Below are 26,651 nucleotides of genomic sequence, written 5' to 3' on the forward strand. Positions count from 1 at the left end.
ACAATAAATTTCATATATTGAAAAATAAATAAATAAATAAAATAAATCCTATCTCTAGCATTACTTTGAATCCTTAGGCAACATTTGCAAATACTCTCAGCCTATTTTCTTATTGGTACAACAACAGTAATAGAGATATTGAAGGTCTGTAATGAGAAGACTAAGGGATCTGATAAATGTTAAATTACTAACAAAATACTCACAGCTAGTCTTCTTGTTCCCTCCCAACTTACATGTCACAGTGAAATGCTGAATTCTGGTATTCTACTGAAATGTCATCATCTGCAGGGGTTCATCATAAAGCACAGTCCAGAAATGTACAGTGTATGTCCTCTACAGGGGATCTACTCCACATGGTCTTCCATGACCCCTCCAGGTGTCTATAAGAGAACGGTGCTCCTGGCTACTCATTACTCAAGAGTATTAAGGAGATGGCATCTTGAAAATAATTTCAAGCATTCATTATCATATCAAGTAAGACAGATTTCAATAGAAGAGGGCAAGGAGTTGTGAAGGATATGGGTTCCTTTTTATTTCTGATTTGTTCCAGTCTACCTTCCAGGATGTCAGATGAACAGTCTTTATTTATAAATTATCCTACAGCTGAGAACAAAAGGATGAGATTATAAAAGGCAGGAAAAAGCTTCAGAAAGATGAAGAAGGAGGTAAACTTAAGGTCTATTAACTACATGGATGAATTAACACCCTGAATCAACAAGGCAATAAAATAAATGAAATCCATGTTCAGTGACTGGTTGCATCATTGCCACAAAGGGGAAAAAAAACCAAAAGAAAACAAAAGTCAAACTGACATCCATTTTTCTCATGTTACTAAATTTAGAATGAATCCGAAAATGGAGTTTTACACTAAAAATGGCTAACCTATGGGGCACCTGGGTGGCTCAGTCAGTTAAGCATCTGACTCTTGGTTTTGGCTCAGATCATGATCTCACAGTTGTGAGTTAGAGCCCCACATTGAGCTCTGTGCTGGCAGTGCAGAGCCTGCATGGGATTCTCTCTCCCTTGCTCTCTCTCTGCCCCTCCCCTACTTGGGCTGTCTCTGTCTCTCTCAAAATAAATAAATAAACTTAAAAAAAAAAAAAAAGATGGCCAATCTAGAGCTGTACTGCAATACAGTAGCAACTAGCCATACATGGCTGTTGAGCACTTGAAATGTGGATCATCGGAATTAAGATTTCAAAGACTTAATATAAAAAAGAGAATGGAAAATACCTAAATAGTAATATTTTCAATTAGTTATGTGCTGAAATAATGATATTTTGGGTATGTTTTGTTATATAAAATACATTATTAAAATGAATTTCATCAATTTCTTTTCACTTTTTTCAATGCACTTATAGAAAATTTGAAATTACATATGTAGTACACATTTGTGGCTTGCATTACATTTCTATTAGACAATGCTGGCCTAGAATGAGAATCAAAGATATGTGACATTCAAGCAAGTGATATACATGAGAAATACTCTCTTCAACTCAAATAAGAGGAGTCGAACTTCATTAAGAATTATATTTGCCAACTGCTTCCTGAGTCACAGATGTTCATGTGATATTATGCAGTAGGTATTTAGCATGTTATTACATTGTCACCCGAAACATTTTTGATCTTTAAGACAGTGATCTACAGAGATAAGATTTAAAGAACTTAATTCTAAATATCTATTTTAAATGTAAATTCTAAATATATTTAATGACATAGATGGCACTGGAATACCAGATTTCAATGTGTGTGTGTGTATGTATGTGTGTGTGTGTGTGTGTGTGTGTGTGTGTGTGTGTGTTTGTTTACAAGGTCAGGAAGTCAAAAGCAAAAGCAAAAGCTCTGAGAAACCTGAGACTTGTCATCTCTTTTCCAGACTATTCCAATGTCTTCCTTATTTATTTGTCTCTTCACTGGTCTCTTCTCAGTGCAACCCATCCTCCACACCACTGCTAGAGTTCTGGTTTGGAAGATTAATTGGATTTTGTCACTTTCCTCCTCAAACACCTCCAACAACTCCCAACATTTATAGCATAAAGTCTAAATTCTTCAGAGTTAAAGCTTGCCAACATCTCACTCCAAACCTGTTTCCACTCTCATCTCTGAGAATTTTCCACCACTAGCAAATGCTTTGCCCTTCCCAATCATGCCAAGCTTGCTCAGGAGCTCTGCTGCCCCCTGTCTCCTCCCTGTCTGGTGGTGATCTCCCCTTGCCTTTAGTGATATTCCCAGATGACATGGGATGGCCTTTTCTATACCCTTCGGGTAGCTGGTATATTGATATCTTCATATATCACACTTATCACATTATATTGTACAGGGCTGTTGCCCCACTGAAGATCAGTTTGTGAAGGAGGAGATGAAGACAAGCATCTTGACATTATACCTTGTGCCCCTAGATCTAGGAGAGTGACAGACATGAACTGGATCTCCAATAAATATTCACTTTTTCCCTTCATCTTAGGTATGACCCACATAAGACTCTCATGTTTTTGAAGCATCTAGTGCTTTCCTACAAATATGACCAACATCCCTACTGTTCTACCAGTTTGGAATGCTTTTCTTTTTGAAATTTGTTTCCTTTTGTTTTTACTTTTATCAGAACAATACATGTCTATTGTTTCCAAAAAAAAGTTAAATACTACAACCAGCAGTCTCATGTTGTACACTTTCTCATTTTCAAGCCCTACTTCCTAAAGTCCATGACTTCCAACTCCTTTAGGTGTTTCTTTCTGTTCTTCCCTTCATTCTTATATTTCTTAGACTGTGCTCTTAAGGAGCTCAAAGGCAAAAGCAGATTTATCTGAATCTTCATGCTTCCTAAATATCTTGTAGAGTACTTTACACATAATAGATACTCAACAAACACTTGTTGGTTGATTGAATGAATGGAAACGTGAATATTCATGTTCTCTGGTGCTTGAGCATAAACTACTCAATAGTTTCGAAAGTGAAAATGCATTCATATACCACTGTCAAGGCAAAGAAATAGGATAAAATGGGGTACCCATTAAGAACAAACAAGAAGGAGATAATGAAAGATGAGACAAGGTGGGCAGAAACCAGGCATCTTCCAAACCAAAAAAATCAGTCAGGGTAGCCGGGGAAGATAGATTACCTGAATGAGTTTTAAAATCGGATACATTTAGATTTGCATTCTAGCTGAATAACCTCAGGCAAATTACAGAACTTTCCTTGGTCTCCATTTACTTATCTGTAATTGGTGATAATGCTCCCCTCCTTCAAGATCTGCTATAAATGAGCTTCTATTATGACCTATAAATGAAAGCTGCTTTATTATTTTGTGTGCATATGGGAATAATAATAACAAAAACAACATCACCCTGAAAACCTCAAAGATAAGGCTGACTTCTGGTCTAACCAGAAGCTTCTTGCACATTTACTGCTGAGGCTTCCTCAGGCGAGGGCGGAAACAGAAGGAAGTGGTTATAGTAGGTAATGGCAAATACGTGGGAAGACATGAGGACAGATTCCTTCCTTCTAAAGGCAGAATTCTACTTACATCTATATGTTAATCATCTTTTTTGTTGCTTGCTTCAGAGATTCTACCAAGAAAAATAAAGTCTCTTTTTTAAATGGCACACTCAAAAGCACAATAACAATATTTTAGAAATGACAACAGATATCTGACTGCTGCTAAAATTTAATTCATATACTTGATGGAAGAGTGTATTTCATAAACATCCTATACTAATGTAATCCATACACTGAGTAAAAACTCTATCTTCAACTTTCTATTAAGATAGATACGGCAGGATCTCAAGACAATAATATCTCACTAGAGAGTATCATATACCAGAACCTTAAATTGCTCTCAGCATCTCCCTGATGATTCACTGCATTAATGATAAGTGATTGGTTAAAAGCATTTAAATCAACCTTATGATCTTGAAATTTTCCATGAACAAAAACAATATCCATTTAGAAAGATCTTGCAAAAATGATTTTGTTGTATAGAAAAAGAGAAACATAGCACAATAAATTATTTTAAAGCATTTGGCTAGTGAAGTAATTTCCTCTACTAGGTGGAGTATAACACAAGCCCCTGAATCGCAAAGTGCTTATAGGTGACGGTAATCCAAAATACTTGTGCCCCCTTCCATCTACCACAGACACATGAAATTATAAAATAGGTGATGCACAAAATCATTAAGCTGATCTGAAAATATAAAACTTCAAAGCAACTAACAATATCAGAATGTTGTCCTCATAGCCCTAAATAACCTAAGGGTGGAGGGAAGAAAAATTATCTTCACATATGGTGGTAGACTTTGCTAGTTGTGCAATATTTTTTTATATATAACAACTGTAACTACTTACTAGTTGTGGTCCACTTTAGAGAAAAGAAGACCCCAAGCAGAGAAATAAGGATGGTTTAACTGGGGATGTTTTTATGTTTTTAATGAAAGCACAGGTACAAACCAAGTCTCTGAAATGGAATTAATTTCGAATTAAATGACTTTATCATTACAACTTTTTAAGTCAATGCTCATTCTAATAACAAAAGTAGAATTTAAGTAATCTGGATTTGGATATTTGAATAAATTAAAAGCGTATTTCTTTCAACTGAATTCTTTGGCTGACAGGGCATAAGAGAAATTCACTTCTTTGGGGAAGGCAGCTCCCTGTGTCCTAGAATAAAAACTAAAACAAATGACAAATAAACAAAAATATCTTGTGCCTAATACATTTGACATTCTATTGGTGTCTTCCTCCTGTGTTATTAAGGGCCTTTGATGACTATAATAACTACAGAGAGAGAGAGAGAGAGAGAGAGAGAGAAAGAGAGAGAGATACACACAGAGGGAGAAAGTAGAAGGAAAGATACACACACAGATATGATCACTGTCTTGCAAGTGGATATTTTCAAATGTCAAAAATTTCAACTCACAAATTTCTGTTATTAAATTGTAGATTAAAAACCCAAATAAAAAGCTTCTCTTTCAAATACTGTTAAGCTCCAGATATACAAAAAAAAAATCTTTTTACTACAAAGTAGCTAGAAATGCTGGATGAAATTTAATAAGCATTTCTCAAAATACACAGCTGACTTTGTAAGAAAGCAAGCAAAAATTTACCATACAACTCAGCAATTCTTCTTATAACCATCCACTCAATATAAAAAACAAAAACAAAAACATGCGCTCATACAAAGACTTGCATGAGAGTGTTCATAGCAGGATTATTCATAATAGCAAAAATTTAGAAACAACTCAAATGTCCATTAACTGATAAACAGATAAACAAAATATGGCATATCCAAAAAACAAAACAAAACAAACAAAACAAAATACAGCATATCCATACAATGGGATACTATACAGCAGTAAAAAGGAATAAAACATTGAGATATGCCACAACATAAATGAATATCAAAAACATAATGCCAAGTGAAAGAGGGAGATGCAGAACACCACACCTTTTATGATTCTATTTATATGAACTGTCCAGACAAGGCAAATGTATATAGATAGAAACTAGAATAGCAGTTGCCTAAAGTTGGATATGGGAAGAGAGATTAACTGTAAACAGACAAGAGGATCTTACTGGGGTGGTAGAAATACTCTAAAACTGGATTTTGGTGATAGTCATACAATTGTTAATTTACTAAAATAATTTAACTGTGTACTTAAAATGGGTGAATTTTACGTAATATAAATAAAGTCTTCCTAAAAAGAATGTGAAAAATTTAAGGACTCCCAAATTAAGGAAGAATGCCACAATTACCTGGAAGAGACTTGTTAATCTTGGTAGCCTGAGTTTAATGGCCATGTATGCCTAAAGGGGGAAAAATGAACTCCTCTGAGAATTAAAGTCCTAAACCATCCTTCACATAAATTTGGACTGTGAATTACCCTTTAATACTGCTCTTGGAAACCTCTACCCAAGTGATAAACTCAAACTCACCTGTCCAAATCGGTAGTGCCCCAGAGCTCCTGATGGAAGCAAACACAGATTTTTGGAGGCACATCCAGTAGCCCAAGTCCCACTGGAGTTCTACAGATAAAGCTCAAATCAGAGCTCACATTTAAAACACAAAACAAAAACAAGACTAAGTCCCAAAGGAGTTCAGATTTTAGATTACAAGATCATAAATGTAATAAATGTATATTTAAAATGTTTGAGAAATAAAAAGGAAACTGAAAACATGAACAAATAAAGACTATATGAAAATGAATCAGAATTTCTACAAATCAAAACCATGATTACCCAAATTCAAAATGCAACAGACACTTAAAGAGACAATTAGACAGAGCTGAAGAAAAAATTAATTAATTGGAAGACAGATCTGAAGACAGAATCTTTTATAACCCATGGAAGGATAATATAAAAGAGAGTTTAACAGACAAGAAAGTCTAATATATGATAAACTAAATTAAATTAATTAAATCTCCAGGAAAAAAGCATAGAGGTAATGGAGGAAAGGCAATGTTTGAGAACTTAATAATTGAAACTTTCCCCCAAACTGATTAAAGAACTGAGTCCTTAGATCCAGGATGCTCTACAAAGTCTAAGCATGGTAAATAATAAGAAATATATAAGTAGAGCTGTCAGAAAAACTGCAGAACGCTAAAAGGAAAAAAAAAAAAAAGGATATTATCAGCATTCCAAAGAAAAAAGGAATCACTAAAAAGGGATGATGGCTGTCAGCTCTCTCAATATAATAGAGGCCAGAAGATAGCAGAATAATATCTTCAAAATACTGAAAGAAAATAACTATAATTTAAAAATATTATGTACATAGCTACATATCACTCAAGAATTGGGTACCCTAAAATGTGATCTTATATTTTTAAAACATTTCTGCATAAAAGGCCCACCACACATCTTTGTTCATGAATACAATGTTCCCCATTCTTGAATAAACTAACAACAATGTTATCCTGCCTAATCTAAGCTATCGGGTAAGAAATTATATATTATTTTCTTAATGTATATAAGAAGTTAATAAATAACATTTCTAAAATCAGTACACCAAAGAAATAATACCCTTTTATCACATAACATGACTTACTTGAGTAATCAATATATTTTCTACCCCCCATTGCAATTCTGAGGAAAGGTAAGCCTAGTAGGTCTCCCAAAGAAGGCTGACAGTGGGAGGTGGGAAGTCATATGGTCTGTAGGAGAAAAAGGCCTCCAGCTGGGGAAAGAGGACAGCTTGGTTTTGGCTCAGTTTCTTCCTCTGTAAAAAGTAGGGGCTTCATAGACATCAACATTTTCTGATGGCTGCTATGGCTCTCAAGCCTGATAATCTTTTAGCCCAATCCTATAGGATGAAATTTCTGTCTTCCATAATTTCAGAAGCCATAATAAAGCTAGTTGGAAATATTTCTAGATGGAATTTGTAGCACATTATATCACACATTCTTGCAAAATTTTCCCACTAATAATTGTATTAACTAGAAGTTTCCAGTCTGGACTCCTCATCCCATTCCCCAAGCCCCAAGAGATTTAATAACAGCAACAACGGTTTTGAAAGAGGTTTACAAAACTGACAGCTTTTTTCCCCAAGAATACAGTGCTGGGTAGGGGATACTAGGTGCCAGTTTACAGGTCTTCCCAACAGTACCAAGTATATTGCTACAGTGGCAAATTTTCAATGACTTTTTTCTTCCTGTTTAGTTGTGTCATTTGGGACCAGACTGATACATTAGGCATAAGCAATATTCTAGGTGATTTTGCTGCCTGGTGTTGGCTAGGCTTTCCCTCCCATGCAAAAACAAAATGGAAATTTAAAAGTGCTTGTACCTGCCGCTAAGTCTAGACCATGTCTAAGGTTTCAGAATCCCCAGTGAGGCCAGGCCTAGCTAATCCAGAGTGGTCCAGAGGCTGGAACAGAGGGGGTGTGAACACAGCAGTACCATCCTGTCAAATGGCTTACTCCTTTCACCTCAATTTTAGGAGTAAAATGTCTGTTTCTTTAAAACCAAAAACAAAATACAGTGCCAGGCAGAGAAAGCAAGAAATATGGTAGTTAAATGTCTGCCCTCTAATATAACATAATGTTAAATTTAAGGCCAAGTCTAACATGAAAAGATACTCAACATCACTTATTATCAGAGAAATGCAAATCAAAGCCATGAATAGATATTACCTCATACCTGTCAGAATGGCTAAAATTAACAAAACAAGAAACAACAGATGCTGGCAAGGGTTCAGAGAAAGGGGAACCCTCCTACGCTGCTGGTGGGAATGCAAACTGGTGTGGCTACTCTGGAAACCAGTAAGGAGCTTCCTCAAAAAGTTAAAAATAGAACTACCCCACGACCCAGCAACTGCACTACTACGTATTCGTCCAAAGGATACAAAAATATTTATTTGAAGATATACATGCATCTGGATGTTTATAGCGGCATTATCAACAATAGCCAAATTATGGAAAGAGCCCAAATGTCCACTGACTGATGAATGGATAAAGAAGATGTGATGTGTGTATACATATATGAATGAATATTACTCAGCCATCAAAAAAGAATGGTATTTTGCCATTTGCAATGTCGTGCATAGAGCTTGAGTATATTATGCTAAGCAAAATAGGTCAAAGACAAATACCACATGATTTCACTCATATATGGAATTTAAGAAACCAAACAGATGAACATAGAGGAAGGAAGAAAAAAAAAGAGAGACGGAGGCAAACCATAAGAGACTCTTAACTACAGAGAACAAACTGAGGGTTGTTGTAGGGGAGGTGGGGCAGGGAGATGGGCCAAATGGGTGATGGGCATTAATTAAGGAGGGCACTTGTTATGATGAGCACTGGGTGTTACACGTAACTGATGAATCACTAAATTTTACTCCTGAAACCAATACTACATACACTATATGCTAACTAACTAGAATTTAAATAAAAACTTGAAAGAAAAAAAAATAAGAAAAATAAAATTAAGGTAAAATCTAACACTGACTTAAAAATCCTACAGTGACTAGAGAGCTAACAAGCTTGTCCCTTTCTGAATGAGAAGTTGACCTTTGGTTAACTTCCTAGATCTGTTCCCCTCAAACGGTACATTAACTATGTTACTAGGCAACATTGCTTATAGTAACAATGGCAGCTAATTGGTAGACAGCATCTGAGTGGTTTAAGAGAACTATAAATACCTGATGGGGACACCACGGCTTTGGATTTCTTTAGTGCAGTCATTCTTGTAACGATTCATGTAACTTTCAGGGATGCTAGATGCTGTGCCTATTGACCATTACAAGAGACACTCGTTCATGGGGGTATGAAATTTCTAAGCCAGGGCAGTGCCCACACCCACACCATATGGATCTCATCTCCTTGCGCTTGAACTTTCATCTGGTGGCAAAAGAAAATACTTCCCTGACTGCTGGGTGAGCTGTGTGATGGACTGGTGCAAGGCCTCCTAGAGAAGAGGACTGTCCTCTGGCAAGAGAAGGTTCCCATCCTCATCCTTCTGAATAAACTGTGCCAATGGTGGTCTACGATGGCTAAAAGTCTAAATGTTCAGTTGAATGCGGGCAAAGCATCTGAATGTTTAATTTTTTGTGTTTCTTATGGTTTTAGGTCTATAACCCAGGACAAACAGCATATTGCTAAAGTCACAGACAAATTAATTTTAATAATATTTGTATTGGTTCTTTCATTCAAGAATTTTTTTAGAAGGTTCATTGTAGTTGCTCTATGATAAACAGATGGTAAGGTAAGATGACAAATAGGAAATACAATTAAGTGGCCAGTGCAGTTATCAGTGGAGCTGGCTTTATTTGAGATATATTTCAAGGGTGGAGCTGCCCTGGCTTATTAGTGGATGTGATGAGAGGTATAAAGAAGAGTGAAGCATCAGGGACACCTAACTTTCGGCTAGAATAACACGGTGAACAGCAATGCCATTTACTGAGTCAGAGGAGACCAGCAGTGGTTATAAAGAAGTGATAGAAATGGTGGTGAAGAATAAACAGGCTTCTACTCTGCATTTAGATTAACCCCCTGAAAAGTAAGTACTTACATACGGCAGTGTGGGGAAATAATGCTTTGAGAAAAGTGATAATACGGATCCAGTTTTATAATCAGAATTATATACTTAATTCCTTTTACAGGAAGTGGGGATGAATAAAGAAGAAAAAGTAAGAAAGGCAAAACACAGCTTTAAGTGTGCAGCACATCATGTGTTAAATTGAAACAACCCCAAAGTTCAACTTCCTTTACTGTTCAAGGAGAAAATCCTTCACTATGTACTTCAGGATAAAGGATTTGCAACTATATGGTGCTTGAGAAATACGCTATTGCTGTAATTTAACTCACTGTATGTGGGCTTCAAGATGCACAGTGGCATTCCAAACCAACTTTTAAAGAAAATTGCATGGAATTTTCAAGACATCAGGAGCGTTCTTTAAAGTTATGCAGAGAAAACGGATTTTTGATAGTTATGAATTACATTTAGTGCTGCCAGATTGCAGGGAACACTCTCTTTGCCTCAGTATGGTTAGAATTACTGTTGACAAAGTTTTAATTTAAATTTTAAGGATTTAAATGGAAGAATATAGGTCACTGAATTTTCATTCATTGTGTAAGTATTACTAGTGGCAGAAAGCAAGCTTTGTAAGTGAGGGTCCAATTTTGGCCCTGGAGTCCATCTTTTCTGTAGTAGTTGGGAATTGAGTATGTGTTAGTGAGAATAATTTGGCCCTCAGTCAGTCAATCAGTGGACTGAACACGCACAGTTAGAAACCTGCCTGGCACAGAACAGAAGCTTGGTTCAGAAATAATAAATGCATTTGTGAGACAGACTCAAGTCCACACAAATCATTTATTACAATCACAAGCTAGAAGGGATTCGATCTTTCCTAGCAGGTTGTAGATTTAGATAGATTTGCAATAGTCGGAAAACACACTACACAGCCCCGAAGTCTAATTCTACAATTTTCAACTGGTTTCCTAAAGTTGAAAAACAGAGGTAAATATTTGTAGAGCCCACTGCATATAAAAAGATGTTTTCAAGAGCCTTGCCATATCCAGGAAACCATAAGAAATTATAGTAGGTGTCTAATTTAAACATTGTATCTTAAAATAACAAATGTAAAAGTATATGCTATATAAACTATTAAAAATAAAGACCACTTCCTGGAAGAGGAATTTAAAAACTGTATTTTTTCATAAATCCGAATGAGTAGAGTAAGTTTCAGATCAACAATCTAGCAAAAGGATGAAGTATGAGTGGCACAAGAAAACCAGCATACTGTGGAAAGGCATAGCCTTTTGAGCCTTTGTGTGTGTAGAGGAGAGGGTCTTTCTTCAGGTTTGTGCTGTTTGGTGTCCCATTGTCCTCATTGGCCCCCAGCTCTAGAATCTGTGTTTTCCTCCAGAGAATGATGAGTATAATGGGTAATACTGACACGTATAGCACACACTCGTGTGCATTCCCTAAATGTGCTCTAGCCCCAAAACGTTGTTGAAGTAAGAACACAACAGAAATTTGGAGGGATATGCGTATGGGGAGGAGGTGACTGGCTTTCATAATAACACATGTCACAAGCATGTAAATAATTAATAACAGTATACTGGTAAGTACCACATGCCAAAAGCTGTGACAACAAAGAACCCATAAATTATGTGCAAATTTCAATATGCTTGCTAAACTCATCCCTCCTTCTGCTGCTCAAGAAAATTTTGCCAGAATCCAAGTGAGTGAAAAGAAGAAATTACTAAATTTGTTCTAATTTATAATTCTTTAGAAAATAAATCCTTTCTAAACCTTGATTGCAAGGTGTGTTGTGATGGCAAAGTTGAAAACGAATGCTTTAAAGGATTTCATGTGATTTCTTATGTAAACCAGAGCAGAAGGTATGATTCTCAGAAAAAGCCAAGTACATTTGCCTCAACATAAAATAGGACTGATTGAATTTCAAACTCTTCGTTTATTTTGTAGAGCTGAAATGTTAAGTTCCTTATTGCTGTTCAAAATTGGCTTCAATTGTATGCTATTATATATGTATAATTATATACATATATATATACATACATATATATATTATTCTCATTCATTTGAAAGAAGTGTTTGGTTACTATAGGATATACGTGATTTAAAATTTCAAATATATTCTCCTCAAGCACATTCAGAATGTCATGCTGGATGATTTCAGCTTGGTCATGAGCTGCTTCACGCACGCCGGTCTTGTCCTCAGTACACTAGAGAAGCATCTCTGGACTTCTAATCTCCAAATCTGACTTTCCAAGGCTGACTTCAGAGAGATTCTCAGATAGACAGAGGGCAGGGAAGGGGATGGAGCCTACCAGGGTATTATTGTGATTTTAAATCTAAAAGAACAGAAGAATCCTTTCTGAGAGGAAATACAATATCTTCAAAGCAAAACTGCTTTCTTGGAGAAGCTCCTAGACATAAATGTGAAGAAAGAGATAGTAGGAAGGGAAAAAGTGGGAAATTTCATCTAAGAAAGAGAGAGAGATGATTAAAAGTCATCATTCAATCATCAGACAGTACTCAGCTAGTTTCTACTAATTTTTTTTTTCTTCTAAGAATGATTTGCCAATAAAAGTATCATGGTAAGCAAGTTTTACATTCTATCAGTATAAAGGTCGTTCATTTTGAAAGGCTACATTATATAACAAATAGAAACCTACCCTAACTCACTGAAGACAGACAGAATTTTCTTTTGTTTACTTCTTATTTCCAATTTTTAAAATCTCCTTTTCTCTGCCCACATTCAGTCATTCGTAATGAAAGACAAGTCGCTTTCAGGTACTCAGCACACATTGCACACAGACACACACAGGCTGGATCAGCCACGTCAACTCCACACAATTGTTTGAAAAGTTGAAAAGTTCAAACTATTTATTTAATGTCATGCAGATAAACCCAAGAAAAGGAACATATTTGACAGATAAATTTTAGGTGACTGAGTCTTATAAACCCAAGGAAATGTTTTAGGATAAGCGTTAAAATGAACACTTTAATATTTAAAAGTACACTGGATTTACCAAATTAGGAAATTAACAAAACTACCTTTTTGCCTCAGGAGAAAGTTCCATTTAGTAACTATCTAAGGTGAAATCAATCATCAAGAGAATCTCTTTGGTTCTCTTACTCCCAAAGATACGAGACAGAAGCACCACTAACCCCTTATTCCATAGATAATAAAAGCAACATGTGGGATTTGATGAGCATGGGAAGATTGGCATCTGCTACCCCAAGAAGAATGGTGACCATTGTGTAGCAAGGAAATTCATCAGTTTTCTACTCCTGAGCAGGTCACTGACAGATGTATTTCTTACCTATACACCGAAGGAGAAGTTGAACCACAGCAGCGTCAACTCCTGGTTATTCTGGTAAGTGATAAAATCAATTTAGTGAGAGTCCAACAAGCATTTTAAATGCAAAACGTATTTTTCACGGTAAGACAAGAAAGTATGAAGGCTCTGAATGAGATTATAGAAGACCATACAGTTTGAACAATTTTCTACTTACTTCCAAATGGATCCAAGAGGTCTAATTTTACACTTAACTTAAAACAAATGCAGCAAACAAATCATAAACAAAATCAGAAGGAAACTCCAAAAAGCTGGAGTAGCTAAAATGTAAAATTACTTCTCCCTTTTAATTCCCACCTCTAACTTCTCCAAAAGCAGAACATGCAGGTAAGATGAGGAGAGTGTTGGATACAAGGAACTAGAAATTTCTAGTGTGTTGGGAATCTCTAAATAAGGATGCTTTAAAACTCAGGGGCTGAATTGCTGAGTTGTAATGGGAAGGTTGGACTTGTGATGAAATACAGAATAAGTTTTAAGCTGGAGGAACAAAAGAAAACAATAATAGTCTTATATGGTGACATAAGATTCAGAGCGCAACAGACTTTAAAAGATGAAATTTTCTAAATTAAAAAAAAAAAGAGCCTAATTCAAAGAACCAGAGCTCTTTAGAAAAGCAGCTGATGCCACGCCTCTAATATGAAATGCACAAAGCCTGTTGTATCTGATGTAATCAGTCTATATCAAAGGCACATGGGAACCAACTTGAAGAAGCTTCCATTACCAAAGATAGGACAAACTGACTGTAAGGGATTGCTGAGTTTATAATGATAATTCAACAACAACAACTCTTCACTGGCACCTTTGGAGGATGATGGAAACATAAAGAGAGGAAAGGTAGTAAATACAGAGAAAAAGTCATGTATTAGTCTTTTCTTTCCTATATAAATTGAACGCAGGTAGACCAAAAAGTTGATCATGGAAAGTTGCTATTACTATAAGGAAGCGCTGCTAAAAAAAGAAAAGAGAAAGACCTTCTATAAAGTCTGTAAAGCTCAATCCTATCAGTGTTAGTGGACATAATGATGTGAGCCTAACTAGTGACAGACATGCATGCAGTAAAATCAATTATTTTAATGTTCAATTTATATTTTATTGTAAGTGCTACCACTTTCTAAGGGGAAACATAATAAATGTTTTTGTTTTGTTTTAAAATAAATCAGATGCCAAGTATCTTAAGTAGGTAATTAGTCAGCAAATAATGAAAAAAGATTTAGTCAAACATCAGCTGGGGAGAGTAAAATCATTTCAAAGAGAGGGTGAAACCCTAGAGAATGCTTGCAAATGGAGGAGATGTGGTTTGATGCTTTAGAAGGAAGAGATGCAGGTCTTGTTTTTTTTTTTCTGCCTTTCTACTCCTCCTTTTCATATCTCAGAAAATGGGGAGCTCTAAAATTAAAGGGCATAGAGGAGGTAGAGTGCAAAGCCACACGGAAAAGAGAGTCCATTCTGACTTTTCTGAGAACATTCTTGGAAGAGGCTCTCCTAAGGGAAGGAAAAGAAGGGGCACCTGAGACAGGTGATGACACTGAGGCCCCAGGAACCTCTGGGCTCAGGTTCAAGGGAGATGAATTTAAAGAGGAGCACAACTGCTTATGTTTTTGAGAACCGTGTGACTGCTTATCTCTAGAAATAACTGTACTTTTAAAAAGTTGCTATGAAATTAGGTCATTTAGTATTGGCTAAAATTGCTTTTAAAGACTGTTTCAATGAAAAAAATCATTTGTATATGAAAAACAGAGACATTTGAGGAGTTATCTGCACATAATCCAGTAAATGATTTGAAGTAGGAGATTTTAGTTCCAGATTTGCTAATTAATTAAAACCTGTCTGGGCTCAACTTTCTCCTCTACTAAAAAAGAGCAATAATATTTCTGCTTCCTTCATAAATTTGGGGGAAAATTAAATTTTTTTTTAGTGTTTATTTATTTTGAGAGAACGAGAGAGAGGGAGAGAGAGAGGGAGCAGGGGAGGGGCAGAGAGAGAGAAAGGACACAGAGGATCCAAAGCAAGCTCTGTGCTGACAGCAGGAGCCCCACGCAGGGCTTGAACTCATGAACTATGAGATGATGAGCTGGGCTGAAGTCAGATGCTTAACCGACTGAGCCACCCAAGTGCCAATTCTGGGGAATAATTTAGGTAGGAGATGTAAGAAAAATTTTTTACTTATGAAGAATTATATATAGTGTTTAAATTATTAAGAAAATATTTGTTGAATACATGATTACACATTGAACATCAATGAGAGTCTCCATCTTCTGGCTAGGGAATGTTTAATCACAGCATGCAACTGATATTTGGTGCTGGCATAACAAACTTATGGTGAATAAGCACATTAAACCTATTAAGTTCTGTAACTATATAATTAGATCTTACAGGGTAGCTTTGTGACAGTGTTTGTCCACAGATGGACAAACATGGTGGCGTGCAATTCAGTCACATTTCTTAAGCTCTGACAACTGGGAAAATCTAGCAAAGCTTTCTTAGTAATAAATACTTTTAAGGACATCACTGACCTATGAATGATTATACAAGAGACTGACTTACTATTAAATCCTTATCATACCACTACTTAACAAACTATGTGAACCTGAGCCTTTCTAGGCCTCAGTTTCCACATCTGTAGGCCTGAATATTAACAGTACTATCTAAAGTGGGGTTAAATAATGCCTACAGAAAACACCCAAAAATTGTTAACTATTCTATCATTATGATTATTGTCATGAAAGTTTACATCAGATTTCTTTCAATTGAACTGGATACTTGATTAGTAGTTAGAACCCAAAGTAGTGTTTCCTTTTATATATGTTAAATGAAGTTGTTACCATGGGAATGGTGAATAAGACAGGAAAAGTTGAGATGAAAGTTGGAACTTACCCTGAATTTTCAACTAGAATATTTTCATAAGGTTTCTTCAAAATTTGCCCGTGTGTGCACGTAATCACTTTGGATGATTTCTGTTCTTTCTTTAGATTAACCAACGCATACAAACTCATCCATTCAGACACCTGTTCTTGCTCTGAGCCTTTCCTAGGGCTGTACTACCTCAAATGCCCTTCCTTCTCATCTCTGTCCTCCCATGCCTCTTCCATTACAGACGCTTCCCCAGTGATTTCAATCCCTGATGATCGGCCCCTCAAAACCCTATATCTTGTAGGGCCTATTTTTTTTCTTTGACCTCATCATATTGTTTAATCTGTTAAAAAACTTTTCACTGTTTCTATCTTCCTTCTCAATGTTAAAGAGTAAACTTCCTATCCAACTCGGTATCCTCCACGGCACCCAGCCAGCAGTTATACAGTAAACATCTGCGGAATGAAACAAAACATAAAACCAGTCCAGAATAAATCGCAGGATTAGAAGGAATTTAAACATCATATAGGTCAATTCCTTACTCAATGCTTCCATCTTTCCACATTCTCCTAGAGAGATTATCTCAGCTTGAATAATTCTTTTTTTAAAAAATTTTAAAAGTGATCTTTATAGTCAATGTGGGGCTCCAAACCACAACCCCAAGATCAAGAGTAGCATGCTCCACTGACTGGGCCAGCCAGGTGCCCCTCAGCTTGAATAATTCTTGTAATAGAGAACTCACTACTATTCAAGGCATCTATTTTCAAGAAGTTTTAAACACTAGGAAATTGTTTCTCATGCAGGATACTGGAAACATAGTATTATTTCAATTATCTTGGTGTTCACTGTAGTCCCCTTTAGATCTAGTTGTCACTGATAATAATAAAAATTCAATAATAATACAGCATACTACAGGGAAAACAAATGCTTAGAATGCATACTCTCAAAAGTGTGTGATTTGGGACAAATTTCTTTATCTATAATAGGCCTCCTTTATAAGATTAATGTTAAAAACAGCTAATTAAAATTAAAATTAAATGCTACATTTTAGAAATGTTAGAAGTAATTGAGGAAAGTTGGAAAGTGAATATTTTAGTTAATGATTCAGTTAAATATAGAAATGTAGTATTTATTTATAAAAAAACTAATTAATTTAGAGCAACAACATACATGCATCTGGAGGTATAAGAAAGTTTAGGAGCAAGCAAATAGAAATTGGTCCATTTGTCTTGCTAATGTAGGTTAAAGGTTTCTTAATTAAAAAAAAAACTTCTTATATTAATGAAGCTAAAGCTGGCCTGTGAATTGGTTATGGGAGCATTAACTTGAAGAAACGTCTTTAGTCCTTCTCAATAGATTTGAGATTCTGTAGTCTGTTATGTCAAGGCAGAGTGATAAGCATTGTTACTGCTCAGCCTTTTACTTCAAGGTTATGTAGATGCAGTCTTAGGATGACCTAGGAAATAGGGAAGAAAGTCAATGATTTCTTTGCTGTTGAGTAAAGAAAAACATTCAGAAAAAATTGCAATTAAATACCAAATGTTTGGTGAGAAATTACGACAATTACTGAGAAGAAAAAAATGAATATAATATTTGCTAAGTACAACAGTAGGTATATCAATCTAGCAGTGAGGAACTTCAGGAATAGAAATAGAGAATTAGAAGTGAAAAGAAGTAACTTTCAAGATGGACACATAAACAAGGGAAATTTGCAACAATAGAAGATTTAGCAATTTAGTACTATTTTGTTAGAAACAATAAAAGCTATCTATATTTAAATGATAGAATGGAAAGAAAGCATGAATAATCAACAGTAAACAATAAGACATTCTTTTTGACTTGCAAATGTATTTTCTAAAGTTCTTCTCTGTCACTTTACAACTATTAGAGTTATTCCTGCTGACAAAGGGAGCTGAATCTTACCCAACAATCTTGGAACACTTTGAAATACAATTTGAAAATGAAACAAAATGTAAAAGGAAAAACCAGAGATTTAATTTTAAGTGGAATATCATTGTATGTAATGCATACCTAATAATATGAAAAATAAAGTAATATAAAAAAGAGCAAAATTATTTTTGGTATGAGACTTTTTCTTGAATACTTTATCAGTGTTGGTTTGACAAGAAAAGATGAAGCCCTCTTGATACGAGTGTAATCCAGAATACTTGTCAGGGTTTCTTTTTGTCTCTTCAACGTGCATACTTGTTTTGATAATGCATCCAGGATCCCAATTTGAGTTAACAAACAGCTGAAGAGATCTGGTATCTCAAGAAGAGGTAGGGAATGCACAACCTATAAATCTTTCAATAATGTTCAAAGTTCAACAAGGCTGGGGTGAGGCGTGGATTACACCAAAGCACAGATTAATGTCAGCAGGCCACTCCCTGCCATTCTTCCTGTCTGGAAGAAAATGTATTACTTTTTTTTTTTTTTTAAATGAGCAAGTTAGTCCTGTCCTCTCAATCCCATCAGAATGAAATCTCCAGGAATACAGAAACTATGTATGTCTTGCACGTAGCATGGAACACATCACATAGTAGGTGCTGAATCAATCTGCTGACAGAATGAATACGTATCACGTCTTCTGTGCAGCAGGCCAACTGAAATGACATCTGAAATGATCACCATGGGAATAGTGACCTCCTTCACTTGGGAGACCTTTTGCTCAGAGCAATCCAAAAGCTTTTGTGGCAAGCCTTGAGGTTAGGTTTAAAAGTCCCAAATCAGGCAGAAGACCAATGGCAAGCAGAAGAAGGGGTAACCAAAGACTGTGCTGAAAGAGTAGCCCCAGGGCCTGTGGGAGAGACAGAGGAGCCTGTGGAACAGCACAGAATGACCCTGTGGGTTGTCAGTGACCTTGTAGGCCCCAAATATCGATGTCAGAGTTAAGTGTTTACAGTCCTCTTTAATTAAAGGTTATTTGACAACTTGAGAGGGAAAGCAAAAAGATATCCTCTAGAGTGTATTTCTAGGGCCCTTAGGAGTGCTAAGGTCAAAGGAAATGTGATAACAACCCAGAAAGAAAACAGGGCCCTTTTTACAACTGCTCCCTGACATAGGGCCACATTGGTAAAACTCACTATGGAAACGCTAGGGGAGGTAAGTGCTTTATTCATCCATCCCATTCATCCCGCCACACGCTCTGTGCCATGCGGTCCAAGACAGACTGGCTCTGATGCCCACAGGCTTGAAGGATACACATGACTTTCTACTCCTCGTATTCCTTTTAATCCCAGGGATACAATTTTCCAGAGAACTTTGAACAGAAAAGCATTTGAAGGTAAGCAGAAAGTAGGTTAAAAACTATCAGCTGACAAATTCTTATAGGAACAAAAGAAAGCATAAGGGGAGCCAGGAGAAAATTATCCCAACAAAAATGAAGAAGAGATGAGGAAAAAACTAGGGAGGCAAATGAAAGATTTTGAACTTTCTGCTGCATCTTTCCTTTATTCCCTACTAATAAGAATGTGGTTGACATAGCTTAGGTATATAAGTCAATGAGGCAAGTACAGGTCAAACTTCTAGATCATGATTCCCACAGACAGGAAAGCCACACTAGGAGGAAGAGGAGGAGGAGGAGAGCTGATTCTTCTTCAGAGAAAGAGATGATTCTATTATTTTAAGAACTGCTAATGAATGAATACCCACTTATGCCACTAGGTACAACGCAGATGTTTTATATTCATATTCACTACCTTTTATGGTACGTTTTATTATGTGCTTAATAGATGACAAAACTAGGAGGTTAAGTAACTTGCTCAAGGTCATAAAGAAAAGTAGAAGCAAAGCTGGATTCTAACCTAACTCTCTGACTCCTAAGTTTGAGGGTTTTTTCCCCCCACGATACTGCCTACATAACGTTTATTTGTTCAGGGAAAGAAGAGTGACGATATTAGATTTCTCCTCAGGGAGCAATTTCCCAAGACCATATTTTCCATTTAGCTGTGCCTGAATTATTGATTTGTTTATAATTGCCATCCTTTACCATAAAGATCTATGTTCAATATGGGAATAAGAAGCCTATTAGAATGATAGTTTTCTTCATGACGACTATATCATACATCAATTAAAATGAACATAACTTCATAACAGCCTGGCCAGGTGTTGCTAAGTACTATAATACCGCATTCAACATCTGTGAGAATCTTGACAAAAATTACAAATGATACGCCAGGCGGGCTGCTGTTTCTGAATCAATGCATTCTGCAAAAAACTTCAAAAATCTTGGGATACTATAATGAAAGCATGTACAAACACAGCATCACAGAGGGAGGAGATGAGGATGAGACTAACTAGCTCAAATATGAGTAAAGCAATAGGAAGCAGAATTATGGAGGAGTCTCTTAAAGGATGAAACTCCCCCAGTATCAGGTGTGCATCAGATTTCACAATTTTAAGTAGCCTTAATAATCTAAAAGTTCTATGGAATATATCTCTACTTATCCAGCTAAAGAAGAAAATAGGCATCTGTTTTTCCATCCCAAAATTTATAATTAACACAGAGCAAGGGATCACAGCCAGCCTCCCCCAGCAGAGCACTTACCTCCAATAACACACTGTTTCTCTGGTTAACAAAGGATAATCCTTTTGCTGTCTTTCTGACAAAAATTATTCATGTGTTATCAGCATGTTACCAGGGAAAAAGAGATGAATGGATCTGAACTTTCAATGATTTGTTTTAATTTTATAATCAAATAGCAATTATAGTACAATCGCATAAACTATTGACCTTTACCCCTCCTCCTCAATTGTGCCCCAACATTTTGAAGAACAGAATCCATAGATGAACACTGACTTTCACCATGAACCCTTTGAACACCTAAAACCTCAGGAAAGATGGAAGAGAGATGAGGTGAGACAGAGAGCTTAACACTGAAGGAACTAAGATACTGGAAATATTGTGACAGATTTCTCATCAACATGGCAAGGAAGTCCCCTAAATGTCCATCTCTGGTGCTTTCAGATGGACTGGATCAGTTGTTCTCAACTTTGGCTGATATAACATCATTTACGAAGGTTTTATAAAACCTTTGCCTGGGCCCGACCTCACAGAAATTCTGATTTAATTACTCCTGCATAAGACTCAGGAATCAGTATGCTTTAGAAATTCCCCAGGTGATCCTAATGTGCAGAAATCCACCTACTTAAATAATTCAGAGATATGAATAAATGTAAATCATATTGGCAAGGTTTTAACATAGTTTTCACCTCACTGGAAGAAAAAAATTCTAAAATTTCTAAACACCAAAACATGATAATTTCAATAAACAATAGCAATAAATAATAACAACAGACAACAGCAACACTAACAATAAAAACCTCTTCCAAAACCCAGGAAAGGAAAAAGGGTAGAAGAATTTTGTATAAAAATTTTTCCCTCTCCACCTCCTATATAGGAAAGCAACATTTTTCAATGCTAATCATTAGACCTGGTACCAGGTACATAAATATGAATCAGACATGAATTCCCCATTTTTAAAAATGAGGACACTGAGCCTCAGAGATGTGAAGGAACTTCTCTATGGCCAAAGAACAGATAAAGAACAAAGCTTGAACTTGATCAAGTCTCAAGTCCAAAGATTTTTCTCCTCTCTGTATCTTCTGAATCATTTCTTTGCACTTGCTAACTTAGGTGCTGGGACAGAGTGTCATTTTAGCAATATTTTCCACTGTAGGACCTTGAAGAGTTCATTCTAAGGAACTTAATCCATAGCTCTAGTGGCAATTAGCAATCTGACATTGGCACTGAATAGGTAAAGGAGAGAAATATATAAAATTAGATTGGAGGGGCAGGTAGGAGACTAAGAGTAAAGGAGCTTGAATGCTAAGTAAAGAGTTTGGAATGAATGAATATATTAGCTGATTAACAAGTCCATAGGTATTGAGTATATGCCCTGGGTTGGACAGAGAGAACTCTCTAAGGCCTAGACAATAGGGAGATATTGAAGGTTTTAGAATTACTGTATCTAAGGGGCAATCTAATATGCCAAACCAGAAAACAAACTATAAGAAAAGAAAAACCTATCAAAACACTCCTTTTGCCTGGTATAAGTAAAAAAAATAAAACAAAACAAAAACCAACAACCCAAAAACATTATGAATAAATCAACATAAGGCTCATTTACCATTATAAAAAACAAACTGTGAAAAGAAATTAGCATTATTTTAAGCCAAATCTTGTTTTATGTTATTTTTTATTATAGCTGCATAGAATTTTTCTAAAGGCTGAATTTAGTAGCCGATAAAATACAACTCTCCAACCCAGGACAGATGGTCAGCATGACATCCTAGGATTGGAGTCATGTATTAGCATATGTCAGAGTTAACAATAAAAAAAACTTGATGAATTATTAGTTTCCCTCAAGGTAGAAAGCATATTCTCAAATTTAAATGAACAAATTAAAAAATCAGAAAAGAGGAAAGAAAACCATTTCAGTCTCCCATAATGCCAAATATCTGCTTAAAACTCTATATTTAGATTAAATATACAAATTAATAAGAAAAAATATATAAATGTGAACAAAAAAGAAAAGGCTAGGTTACTCTTTTATTACTCCAATGAGATGATTTTGTACTTTTCATTTTTTTCTAAAACCACTTGCTCTTCTCCACTTTAGAAAGATATTGAAAATTAAGGTAATTTAAAATCTTGCATCCAAATGTATACCCTTTACTTTTTACATATCTACGTGTGGAAGTTTCCAATGCTTTAAGAAATTTAAAGCATTAAGTAGCATGCCATTTGGGGTGTCAGCAGGGAATGTATTTGACATGACATTAAATTAAGCATATTAACTCAAGTAATAACTTTTTAGTTATACTTATTATTATATCAAATATTAAATTATGCTCGTGCTTATTTTCACTGGACAGCTTTTTTAGACATACTTTTTAATCCAATGTGAGTGTGTATGTGTGCATATGCACATAGTGTGTGATTGCATGTGGTGAAAAATTGACACTGCATGTTCATTTTACTCTGGGCCCTCGTCTCATGATTTCTTAATTTACTTTGGTATCATCAGACATCATAAGATGAGCAGTCTCTATGAGATAGTAGCTCTTGATTTCTTTTAAAAAGTTTTCAAAGATTTTGTAACTTTTTAATTCTAGAAAAAGGAATAGGACAAGGACTCATTACATACCATAATCTGTGATTTTACAGGACACCAAATACAGCTCTTTCAGGTTTTGTCCTTCCTTTGCAATGACCTCCACACACCTGAAACACACACATAAAAAGTGGTGAGTTACACTAATGCGTTTCAAGTTAAATTAGCAAGAGTCTGGCCATGACTGTAACAGGAAGAGGTCAGCATTTGATGAATGCCACAGCTCTCTTCTCTCAACAAACTTCTTTCAAGTGTGTCAGGAAAAAGTGTTATATTCTCTGCTTTAAACTCAAGTGTAGTAATACCTAAATGACTTTGATTAAATACATTTATGACTAGTGTATATTTTAAAACCAAAGTGATGAAAAAGAGACGGTTCTGTAAAAGTAATGTCACATTTAGTAACAGATTAATAAACACAGGCTATATAAAGAACATGTCATTTACATAATAAAACGATATATAACAATTATAATGAAACTAGAATATAGATGGATGGGCTCTTGGTTCAATTATTAATGATGGAGTTTGATAACACTAAAATATACATTTTTGTGTGCTTTATTCCACAAAAATCAGAAATATTTTTAAAATCTATAACATTAATTATAGATGAAAGAAAAATCTGAACACATAAGAACCTTAAAATCTATTACTTTAAAATGTTTAATTCTTAATATTTTAAGTGAATTATTGCATAGATATAATAATATAGATAGATATGTAATATAAAGATATGTAAGATTTAAAGTCTTCTCTGGTTTCATTTAAGTTAAAAGGTTTTTGAATGGTGCACTCAGCTCTAATAGCTATAGCGGAACATGTGGTAAAGAACTGAATGAACTTTAAAAATAATGATTAACAACACCGTCCGTTTTGTGGCTCAGTCTCCCATAATATCAGAAAAACCTGTACAGTCATACTGAAATGTAGGAATATGCATCCTTCAATGTAGTCCCTGTTTTAATCTTTATAAATAACGGTTAAGTAAAAGGGTAAAAGCAAAAAGAGTCATTAACCTTTTCTAGGAAGTAAGGATCAAGTAATTTGATACCTGTGTGTATAATCCATCAAAAAATTACTGAGTATCCATCTCTGCCTTGCAGATATTTTATTTGCTGTCTGGCTTATTTGTAGGAATCTTCATAAAATGTCAGAAAAATTTATATGATTTTACTTCACATAATTCATTACTGAAGGTTAAATTAGTTATAAAGAAGACATACTTTTTCCTTTAAGATATTTTTATAGAATATTGTTTTAATGAAATGATAAACATTTCAAAGTTCCTCAGAATAAATGAATAAACATTGTTTTTGGCTTTTTTTAAAAAACGATTTATGACAAAAACAGAGAAGTTATTCCATGGCTACAACAGAAAACTTAAAACAGCAATACAATGCAATTATCATTGATAGAGCTTATTATGAAGGGAAAATTTTAAATCTAATTCCATGTCATTTGGCTTTAATGTAATATTTGAATAAACTCATAAAAAAGGAAGGGCAAAAGGAGATGAAACATTACAGGCAACAACTATGTTTTATTTACAACTTTAAAAATGAATTTTCACACGCGAAGGATAAAAATAGAGACCCTAGATAATTACAAAACCCTTAAATTAAAAGAAATGACTACCTTCTCTCATGCAAAGGTACGTTTCATCGTCCTCCTCTAGCACCTACCAAAAAAGTTTAACAGATGCAGTATTCTGTATGACTACTACAAAATAAAATAAATCAGTACAGAAATAATGTTTGTGTCATTTATTTTATTCTCATGCTCTTTCCAAATAGTCCAAAATGCCTGATTTTACATTTGATTGTGAAAAAACTCTAACCAGATGCAATATCCTATCTGTGTTCCTGTCACTTGATTCTTTATAAGATATGCCACAAGCACATAGGAACATTAAAGACACACAGAGCAAACTACAAAGAGCAAATAACACAAATTGATTTCACTGTATAAGCCAGATCAAATGCTATTTCATAGGCAACAAGAACCAGTATTCATATAAAATAAGATAATCAATCACTGGATGAAAACTCTTGAAAAACTGATGAAAGGCCATGAGCATCAGGTTTCCCCACTGCGTGTCAGAGGAAAGTTATCATGAATAGATATGGCAAGTAAATTTAGCTTATTCAAGAGGCGACAGCCAAGAGATAACACATGATTAAGAAGAAAGCAGTAAATATCTTTTAGACAGAAAAGGAGAAAAGAAATATAAGAGAAAAGCACTTTGCTTTTACAAAGTATCACCTAGGATTTTTGCTGTTTTTAAAAGTTCAGCTGCATGAGGTTTTCCAAACACTTTTAATTACCCTGTAATCACAGCCAGTGTACTAGAAGTTACACACAACACAGAGGTACTCCTTGAATAAAAATTCATGGAGAGAAAAAAAAAAAACATTCCTTGGAAGATGTGTGGCAAAACTTAATTTTTTTAATGTAAATATCACATCATTCCAAAGTGTGATATTTGAAGCAAGGAACCCCAAGTTCTGTGAATGTAGGCTGAAACTCTTAACACGATATTACGCAAAATTGAGTGTTTCAAATAAGTAGCTAAAATACCTGTTGTTTTGAGAGTTGAAAGTGGAAACGGTTTGTATTGTCTTGTTACTGCAAATTGATGGAAATGGAACCCCACATCAACTGGCTAGTGCCTGAAATCCAGGGATTAGTCCAGGTCTAGTTTCCTAGGCAGCCTGCAGTGACAGCAGGTCATGATGAGACAGACACCTGCATGGTGACTGTCCTTTCCTCCTGAAACTTTTAGAGTCCATTACAGTATGTATTTACAGGAAGTATGTGAACATAACACTATAGTCTGTGGACCACATTTACTCTAAATAATTCTCTGTTTCGAGTCTTGGCTCTAGTCTGACCTTTAGTGTATTAACATTACAGCATTTCCCAGTTCACTGTATAGCACTATGCAGGCAACAAACAAGGTGGTAAAACGTAGCAGTTATTGAAACTTTTGACTACAGGTACTTATATAATTTTTTAAGGGTCAGTTTTTAAATGGTAGCAATAAAAAAGAAATGTTTGTAAAGTGATAATCTTTAAGGAGAGCGAGAGAAACAAGGACCACATTTAAAACCTTTGTTTCTCCATCCCCTCTCCTATTCACAGATAATGCATAGGAGGATATCCATTAATTTCAGTGATAAATTATAGTTTTGTCCTGAGGGACAAGCCATGAGTCCCTAAACTCAGAATCTAGAATTCAATTTTTACCCATTCTTCACCCCACGCTTGTCCCCACCATCCCTAAAGACAAACCTCAGAATATCGTATGACTGACATTCTCTACTGACATTCTCAGTACATTCAAAGCTTTCTCACTTAATGCATAACAA

At 35.3% G+C, this 26,651-nt stretch overlaps 1 protein-coding gene across 3 annotated transcripts in view; it reads right to left on the minus strand.

Annotated features, from left to right (window-relative positions):
- The window catches only part of FBXL17 (F-box and leucine rich repeat protein 17), a 493,271-nt gene that overhangs the window by 139,772 nt on the left and 326,848 nt on the right, over positions 1-26,651 (minus strand). For all 3 annotated transcript variants that reach the window (XM_027036588.2, XM_027036580.2, XM_027036579.2), the window contains one exon: positions 23,314-23,390. In XM_027036588.2, the coding sequence (XP_026892389.1) occupies positions 23,314-23,390 (77 nt within the window). The remainder of the gene's footprint in view (positions 1-23,313; positions 23,391-26,651) is intronic.

This window comes from Acinonyx jubatus, chromosome A1, assembly GCF_027475565.1.
Source record: "Acinonyx jubatus isolate Ajub_Pintada_27869175 chromosome A1, VMU_Ajub_asm_v1.0, whole genome shotgun sequence".
NCBI classification, from domain to species: Eukaryota; Metazoa; Chordata; class Mammalia; order Carnivora; family Felidae; genus Acinonyx; species Acinonyx jubatus.